Below are 9,807 nucleotides of genomic sequence, written 5' to 3'. Positions count from 1 at the left end.
ATAAAATAAAATAAATTATTTGAATATACATTGAACTAATATAATTTAATAAATATCTAATATATAAAAATAATAAAAATAATTAAACTAATTCATTTTAATTATTAATATTATTATACATCTAAACTTTATACCAAAAGTTGTTACGGAATTAATAGATTTAAGTGATGGTTAGATATAACTAAATTTAAATGTGTGTTATGCACGAATTTATTTAAATTAATTATATATATTATTTATATTAAATATTTTTAATATATGTTAATAAATAAATATTTTTAATTTTTAAAATATTTAATATCATATTAAATATAATTATATTAAAATTGATGATAATTAACTATGTTTTTAATTAAACATATCTTAACTTCAAAAATACTAAGGTTCTTGAACTTTATTATGATTTGTTATTTTTTCTAAAATAATAATAATGATTCAGTACTTTATAAAAAATATAAATTATTATTATTATTATTGCTACTACAGTTTGCTCTTTAATTTTAATTTTATAACTTGTTAGTTTTAAATCATTTATCTATAAGAATTATTATATATTTTAAAATTTATATCATTTAATTTAATTATCATCAAGAATATTATTTATTTATATAAGAAATATTATTTATATGTGGTCCTATTTTTTTAATATTATTATATTTTAATTTTTATATGTTACTATTATTTTTTCATTTTTAATAAATTCAGAAAGACAATGTTATAATAATAATAATAATAATAATAATAATAATAATAATAATAATAATAATAATAATTGTTACTATTATTATTATTTTTCATACTGATGAATTTTAAGACATTATGATTTTTTTATTGTTTTAAATTTAGACATAGCTTAGAGAATAATAAGTTTTTATTATGTATGTTAAATAATAATAATAATAATAATAATAACAATAATAATCTTATTTCTATATTAATTCAATTAGTATTGTGAATTATGCGCTATTTAACAAACTTTTTCTATAAAAATACGTGTGAGGCTTTTTCATAAATCTTATTGCCATTTTTTAAGTGTCGTATATACGGAGAAAATAATTATAAAACACACTTAAGTGAACTTATTACTATTGTACTATTACTTTAAATATCATCTATAATATTATTATAAATTGAAAATATAAAGTAAAAGTCAAATTAATTATTAATTTTTTGTTCTTGAAAATGAAAAAGGATAAAAATATATACATTATTTATTTATAATATAACAGGAAAAAAAAAATATATATATATATATAATAGTTATACAGTAATAATAAAAAACATTAAATAACATGATTATAAAATGAGAAACGATAAGAAAAAAATACATACAATTACATATGTGAAGAGAGTAAAGAAATAACAGTAATAATAAAATATATAGATTAATTGATAATTATGTAATGTTTGGTTGTCAATCCTCCCTTCTCATGCTCCATCAAATTCATTGGATGATGATTTTTCATCTCTGATGTGTATAAAAGTTTTACCATTGAAAACTAATTAAGTATGATATATTGAGCGAGACTCTCATTTTCTCAAACTATAATAATAAAATGAGATAAAAAAATATTGAGCCCAAAAAAGAAGCAATGAGCAAATAAAAAGATAAAGAATGAAAGAATACACTTACTAAAATTGATCCCTAGAAAGAGAAAGAGAATATTGATTAAAACTTTCAACTCCCTGCATGTAATGGCAAGGAAGCATGAAAAAACAAAGTATATGATTTTTATCAAATGGAAGTCAATAGTAAAATAAAGTAAATTTTATGTGAGAAACAACATGATAATTAATAAAAAAAATGTAAGACTAATTCTTACTTCTTCATAATATTGTTGTAATTAATCTTTACTTATATGATTATTCATAATATTATTATAATTAATCTTTTGTTTCTTGGTGATTGATTCGAGTATCCTTTATATTTATTATGATTAAAAATAGACACTTTTTATTATCATGGGATGGGATTAAGAAGTAGGAGGAATAGTAGGAAAAAGATGCAAGGAGCTAAATTTTATCAACATGCCTATTTATAAAGTTCATATAATGAAAAGTAATTATATCATTAATTTATTATTTGACTGTTATGAAGATAAAAAAAAAAAAAATGTGATTGAAGGAGACATTCAGGCTGATACGTTTGTGCTCTATTTGTTGTATGGTCCAGTGACTTATTTTGGCAATTCATTTTTAATAAATTTTGCAATTTCAAAACAAAAAGAAAACTGATATGTAATTGATTTAAATTAAATTTGGTAGTTTCAAATTATGAAATGAAGTTATTATACATCTTTGTAAAATATAGAAGAAGGATTGAATTTGGTTTTTATCAGCACGCTTTCCTTGGTAAGTGCTAACGGGCTAAGAAAGTAGAAACCCATATATAATTACATCTTTGTAAAAGATAGCAGAATATTTATTTAACTTTTTTTAAAAAGAAAAGTAATGGTCTCCTTTAATTTCTTGAGGCAAAATTTATATAGATATAATACTTAAATAATTTTTTTTTCAAAGTAATGACACAGGTGATAGTATAATATAATTATCAAGTAGTCTAAACAATACATCTTTTTCATAGTAAATATTCTAAAGGTAAATAATTATTTTTTAAAAAATTAATTTTAAAAATAATATTAATTTTCCCTAGATTTTAGAATAATATTAATTTAAATATGATCAACAATTCAAAATGTTGAAGTGAAAGCAAAATCAGATCAACAACAATTATACAATTCAAGTATTAAACTTTTATCTGATGGCTCAAAATGTTGGAACGGTAGAAAAATAAATTAAATCAATAGTTGTTATACATTTCAAGTTTTAAGTTTCTATTTAACGACATAAAATGGTGAAGTGAGGGCAAAATCAAATCAACAATTGTTCTACATTCAAGTTAAGGTTTCCATGCAAAAGTTCTAAAAATTTCAAAAGGAAAGTTTATTATATAATATATAAATAGATGATATCATTAATCATTCAAAAATATATTTTTTAATCAAATTTAATTAATGATTAGATATAATGATATTATTAATAGCTCATTAAATACATTATTTCCACTTTTTGCCCTTTTGCTTCTCGTTTCTTGCTTTGAAGTTAGATGCTCTTCATATTTAAGAAACATTCACCATAGGCACCTTTCTTGACCAAGTCTTGTTTCTTTGAAAATACTTTTAAACAAATCATTAGTAACACACGTCTAATGAACTTAAAATTTAAGTCTTAAAAATTTGTTGTAATTAAAATATTTAATTCAAAAAGAGTTATACTTCAACATATAATTCAAGCTCTATTAATTCCAAATATTCTATTTTTTAAATTTTTATTTAATAAAATAAAATCCTTATAATAATGAAGACATTATTATTATTATTATCATTAAAATATTTAAATTACCAGTGTTTAATAATGTCGATATATTTTTATCTCATTTTATAAATGAAAAAGTTTATTAGTGTAGACAAAAAGGACAATCCTCAAATCAACAAATACATCACTAACATGGTCTTACATAGCATTTAAGCTATCATATATTCACAACAAATGAACTCTATCTTTATGTCCATGGGATAAGTTCACAAAAAATAATATTCGAGGAAGTTGAGTTCTCTTTTGAGTAAGATCAAGGTATAATTAAGAGTCAAACAAATTTTTTGAAGTACTCAAATTTTATTTAAAAGACTAATATATCCTAGGCTTAATTGCATTTTTTAAACAACTTTTTAATTTTTGACAAATTTTAACTCCCCAACAATTAATTATTGCATCTTCCCTCCAATTTTAACATAATTACACTTTTAACTCTCAACTTTTTATTTTTTTGGCAAATTTTGCACCCAATTTTTTAATTTTTGACAAAGTTTATCCCTAACTTAATATTTTTTGACAAATTTTACCTCCAACTCATGTGTTTATTAATAAATAAATGCAGAAGATAAAATTCACAAGTTTCTTAACAGTTGGAAATGGAAATAAAATGCGCCAAATTAACTTGTGATAAAATGTCAAAAATTGAGAATAAAAAATAAAATTAAGCCTATATCCTATTTTTTTTTTTCATATACCTAAACTTGAAAATCAAATCTCTAATCATATACTCAAGAAACATGATTATCTACCATTCAAACCACACACTACACTACCGAGACTTTTCATAATTTTAAGGAATAAATCCTTAGACATACCTCTATTAAAATTCAAACAAATGAATATTTTGGACAAGTAGGAGACAATGTGCATGGAATTTTTTTATATGCAGATGTAGTGGGACAAAGGAATAGAAGGGGGTGGGGGAACGAAGCTAAAACTACGGTTTTACACAATACAGAGACTTTTGTTTCCATCAGTTACACTTGCTTAAGAAGCAAGGGCAAAGAAAATTGATTAGTCAATATGACACAGTATCATGAGAGCAAAGTACCTTGTGAGTAAATTAACATGTGGACACTACGAATGAACAATTGAAGAGACTGATGCTTTGTCACTAATAGAAGAACTTCTCTTGTGCTTTACATGTCTTTCCTTCAACTTCTCAACCGTATTATTTGCATTGTTCTGGTTGCTAACAGACCCTTCTTGAGCACTACACATCTGAGACTTTAACTTAAACCCAAGTTTCTTAGACACAGTTCCCCAAGCGCTCGATCCCTTCACCCGACCCAATTTCTCAATCTCCTGCCTCATGTTTGAGCACTCCTTCTCAAGCTCAGACACCCTCATCCTCATGTTATCCATTCCCACTTTCAAAACCTGGTTTTCCTTCACGGCTGACGCCCAGCCACCCTCCGTAGATCCGACAAAACCACTTCTCAACTGCCTCGATCCATCGAGGTTATCTGAAACTAGAAAGCAACCGGCAATAGAAGTGCGAAGCTGGAGCTGCTCAAAAAATAGAACTTGAACTATTATTCTGATGGGTAGCCTCTCATTCTGTGCAGCGTGAGTGCATGCTTCTAATGAGAGCTTCTGACAATCCATCAGCCTACATAGTTGCTCTCTCTCTGACTCCACCAACCATGGGTGAGACTGTAGTTTTGTGAAAGCAAAAGTGAATCAGTCCAAACTAGTTAGAAGAGTGACAAGCCATGCTAACTTGTGCTATATGACGTGTATAGAAGAAAACAGACTTTGAAAACTGTCTAGAAATGTGACACAGATATCTGGCTTATAGTCAAATATCCTTTGGGTAAAGTATGCCTATTCAAATCAAGGATGGGAATTATAGCACGATAATGCATATTAGCACTAATTATAGAATGACATAAACCAATTTGTTCAAGATTCATACCTTAAAATAAATATCTATGGCACGATATAAACCATCATCCAAAGGCCTGGCATACTCTGGAACAGCAGCGGCAAGGGTTTGAAACTTGGGAAGTTTTAAATTAATATCAGGTGCAACCTCTGCAAGGTAACCATCAATCAGCTTTGCTACCGTGGTGATTGGAGTCAGTGAAGGCGATCCAATCAATTGACCATCATCAATTGAGCATGGAGAGGCACCTCCAGTAACCTGATCCATGGCAAGGAAATGATCAAGAATTCTTTGCACACAGTCAACATTGTAAAGTGTCTCCATTGAATATGAGAAATTTGGCATCAAGAGATCTTCCAGAGTAGCTTGATCAAGCTGCAAGCCAATCCGTTTCTCCAAGTTTGATATGCAAGAGGGGCTCACTCGTAGAATCATGGCTGTTCGTAGTAGACCAAACAAGAGCTTTGTTTGAACCAGGCCCTTCTGCATTGGGAGCAATCCATCAATCTCTTCCAGTAGAATCTTCTGGTTGTCTTCTGATAGTGGAGACCCCATGGCTACCTGTGACAGACGGGTACTGGACTCGCCAGAAACCTGACGTCGATTTAACCCAGGCAGATATGTTTTAGCATAGAAAGCAAGAGAACCGGCAATAATTTCCTGCCTAATGCCTCGAGATTCCATGACAGCTATCAATGTCTTAAAAAGAGGTAAACTCAAATTTGTTACATCCTCGTACCACCAATCTGAACTCGAATTTTTTGGTCTTGCCCCAGTACTTATTCCATTCCACAAAACACTTCCACCAGGGCTCTGCAAGGGACCACCACGCTCCAGCACTGGCCACCCAAATAAATTTGGGTCAGTAGATGCCTTTGCTGCCAGTGATTCAATGCATCTTTTCACAATGTGGAGCTCTTCAGCATGGGCCGAAACATCATCACAGGTTTGAAGTGCTCTCAGAGAGTCTTTCCAACTACGGAGGACCACTTGATTGAAAAAGGCTTCAGCCTGTGAAATAAGATTACCTTCACCATATTCCTCAGTCATTTCAAGACTCTCCGCAGCACACCAGAGGTACACAACATTTGATGCTGTAAGTTCAAGTTTCACACCATAACAAAATTTTGCCACGAGTTCAAATGTTTTGGCCCCACCAGGAATGTCACCGAGGGATATGACACATTCTTCCTCTGACTCAGAAGCCTTGGCAATCATTTTTTCCAGAACCCCACTTCTAGAGAGCAAGGGGAACTGCATTAAGCATAAATATGAATTAGCTAATCTAATATTCACAAAATCTTATCTTCAAAATAGTGAGAGCAAGCTTTTTTAGATGGAAAGTTATTGTGTAAAAATGTAAAATCAAACATGCGCTAAATGATATATGCAGGGAAATAGAATTGTAACTTGGCATTGCATTCCAAAAACAGAACAAAATAATGCCCTTCACCATATTGCATTTACATAATGCCCAAAGACAATAACAGAAATTGTCAAGTTTTTATTAACACAGAAACATGCCCAATATCAATTATTTTCAATGACCAGTAAATTGGCAAAATACTTCTTAGCATGATATTGCTAATGTACTAGTGTAAATTCTGCTATGTCTATCTTCATGTATACTTTGGAAAGTTTTTAGCTAGAAATTTAAGCAAACTAATGTTTGAATAGTGCATCAACTAGATGTGATGGAAAAAACTAAAAGAATAGATATAGATATATAGATATTTTATACCTTGTGAAGATGAAATGACATCTCTCCAACTTCAACAACTATATCACTAGGAAGCCCAGTCGTGCAGAACCTATAGTTATAACAGCAATGTAAAGGTTACAAGATTATACAAACGTGACAAAATTACAAAAAAGTTCCATCAAACACAGAGCATTTAGATCAGTTTGTACTCAGAACAGTCTCATTTAAAAATGGCTTACTTTTAAAAAGGCAAGACAGTAAAGAAATATGTTAAGCCTTCACTGTCTTGTAAAATCATATATTCAACGAATGCCAATTTCACTTCCGAATAGTAATAAAAGAAACATATATGACAACTAAAAATCTAGTAAGAAAAAGTGCATTGCAAGGTCCATTACTGAGGCATATTCATGCAAGAAGCATAATCAAATGACAAATGGGGAAAAAATGAAGAAAAATCTTAGATCAGTTCTTCAAGGACCATGAACAAAATAAATCAAATTAAACACTCATAAAAGAAGAATAAAAATCTTCATTACATGTCTATTTCTATCATTATGGCACCAAATGAGTACAATCCTCGCACACAGGAAAAATAAATTACATACTTTTGCCATGCATGTACGTTTGACAAACTATATCAAATTACTAATAAAAAGGTAGGAACTCTTGAAGTACTTTTCATTGCCACTTTACATGTAAGTCTCAAGTACCACCAAGAATGAAATTGACATAGAAAGATCTAACAAGCAAGACTAATAAGACCTCACAAAAAGAAATATTCTCCTTATATCCAATATTAAGTAACACACACTTTAACAAGAGTTCAATATTCCGAACCATCATAAACACTCAAAGAAACAAGCAAGCATGCAGTAAACGTACAGCTTAAAAGTAGATAACATGTTCTTCCTAATCCTAGACTTCACAACACACAGAAAGAACATCACATTTGAGGAGAGAAGAAAGAGAAAATAAAAACAGCAAAACTGCAATTTACAAAGCAAACAAAAGCATAAAGCTAGATACCAGGCCTGCCCTTGCCGCTGGAAAGCATCAGCTTTGGAACCCAATTTCACACAAGCCATTTCCTTAAATCCCAAAAGAGAACACCAATTACTTCACAAAACCGAGTCAAGAACAGATCTAAGTTCAATTGACTAATCAAACCCACATAGACCCACTTGGCCTCAAATTCACCCTCCTCAAAATTGATTCACAATGCAGCTTCTTTCTATCCCCTTCCTCCAAAGACGCAACCTTTATCAAAAATTCCAGCAGCCCAACAAACCAAAAGAGCCGAATCCACCACCAATAGATTCAATCAACAACAACACCACCTCAAAAAACCCTAGAACCACTCCACTACGGTTACACCCACTTCCCAAAAAATAAAAATTGGAACCCTAAAAACCCAAATTCCTAATCACCACTGAGTTTAGGTCAACCACCAAGTTCTGTCTACCCCTAACAAACAAACAAAAGGAAAAAACCTAAACCAAAGGGGCAAAACAAAAAACCACTCATACCCATCAAAGAAAAAGTACACAAAGGAGTAACAATATGGTTAAATAGACGACATTGACTACTACTACTCCCTCATGTGTGTGGAAAGTTATGGTTTTGGGACATGGGGCAATGTGTAAAACATTAATGGCATTGGCATCTCATAGGACCAACCCCAGCACCCATGTGGGGTCCGTGCCTTCAAATACACTCATTGCTCTTTTCTCGAGCATGGAATCTCCAATAATAATAGTCAATAATAATTTCGACCACTAAAGTAAACTCGATTTGACTTGGGAGAACAAGAACAAGAACAGTTGAAGAAGGTGCAAGTAAAATCGGTTTGGTAATTTGTATTTATTAGGGGAATTCGTTTGTTTATTGCAAGAGTAGGTTTCTTAGGAGCGGAAGGAGCTAGGCCATGTGCGTTACCAGCGCAGCTGCTGTTGAACTTCAAAAATCATAAACCTCTTTTTCTAAAAAAATTTGGGTCGAATCAAAAATTGGTTACAGTGTTTTGCTAAAGTGAACTATCATGTAAATAAAGCTTCTAAAAATAAATTAATATAATTAAATAAAATAACATAGGAAAGCAATTGCCTTATCGTGTAATAAAATATGTACTCATGTTAAAAATAGGTTCATCATCATTATTTAAGTCTATTTTATTTTTTAAAATAACTATAAATTATCAAAAATTGTTTAATTATTCGTCACTTGTCCAAAATATTTTATCAAGGAAAATAAAAATAAAATTAATTTAATATAATAAAGTTGATAATAAATTATTGATAAATTAAGTTAAATGAATTTAATTTTTATAGCAATTTTACATTATTAATATTCATAATATAACATAATGTATAGTTAATAGAGGATAATATATATATATATATATATATATATATATATATATATATATTATGATCAATTATATTTTGAAGTTTAATAAAATGAAAACATTTATTGTAGTATATTTTTTTATATGAAATATGTCAAAGTTTGAATCTTATTTTGTATTTTCATGTTAATTTAAAATAACAAAACAATATTCAAGAGTACACAAATAAAGAAATGATATTTTAATAAATATTAAAAAAAGTAAATAAGAATTACATGATAGAAAATAATAAATACAGATAATACTTGGTTTAAATTTAAAAGACTTCTCCATAAATAATATTTAAAGTCATATTTGAATTATCTCATTTGTTAAAGAAAAACATTAATAGGTTTCCATTAAAAAAGATATGAAGTATTTTATTATTAACAAAAATTCATTTAAATTTCATTGATATATCTTTATTACTAAAATAAAAAAAAAATGTTACTCATA

The 9,807-nt window shown here is 28.9% G+C and overlaps 1 protein-coding gene across 1 annotated transcript; it reads right to left on the bottom strand.

Annotated features, from left to right (window-relative positions):
* Positions 1-4,163: 4,163 nt before the first annotated feature.
* Positions 4,164-8,952, bottom strand: LOC114387981 (BTB/POZ domain-containing protein At1g30440-like). Its single transcript, XM_028348292.1, has 4 exons — positions 7,995-8,952; positions 7,005-7,074; positions 5,294-6,517; positions 4,164-5,031 (listed from the first exon to the last, which is right to left on the bottom strand). Exons 1-4 carry the CDS (start codon positions 8,051-8,053, stop codon positions 4,453-4,455), a joined length of 1,932 nt encoding a protein of 643 aa, XP_028204093.1. The 5' UTR covers positions 8,054-8,952; the 3' UTR covers positions 4,164-4,452.
* Between the last annotated feature and the right edge of the window lie 855 nt (positions 8,953-9,807).

Source organism: Glycine soja, chromosome 15 (assembly GCF_004193775.1).
Source record: "Glycine soja cultivar W05 chromosome 15, ASM419377v2, whole genome shotgun sequence".
In the NCBI taxonomy this organism is placed as follows: domain Eukaryota; kingdom Viridiplantae; phylum Streptophyta; class Magnoliopsida; order Fabales; family Fabaceae; genus Glycine; species Glycine soja.
This window is presented reverse-complemented; position numbering and strand designations above follow the sequence as displayed.

What these genes read in the sequence shown, in the direction of transcription:
- LOC114387981 (XM_028348292.1), bottom strand. Translation starts at nt 8,053, where the DNA reads ATGGCTTGTGTGAAATTGGGTTCCAAAGCTGATGCTTTCCAGCGGCAA. An exon ending in TGTCATTTCATCTTCACAAG is followed by an intron (nt 6,518 to 7,004) that starts GTATAAAATATC and finishes TGCTTAATGCAG; the next exon opens with TTCCCCTTGCTCTCTAGAAG. An exon ending in CCATAGATATTTATTTTAAG is followed by an intron (nt 5,032 to 5,293) that starts GTATGAATCTTG and finishes ACAAAACTACAG; the next exon opens with TCTCACCCATGGTTGGTGGA.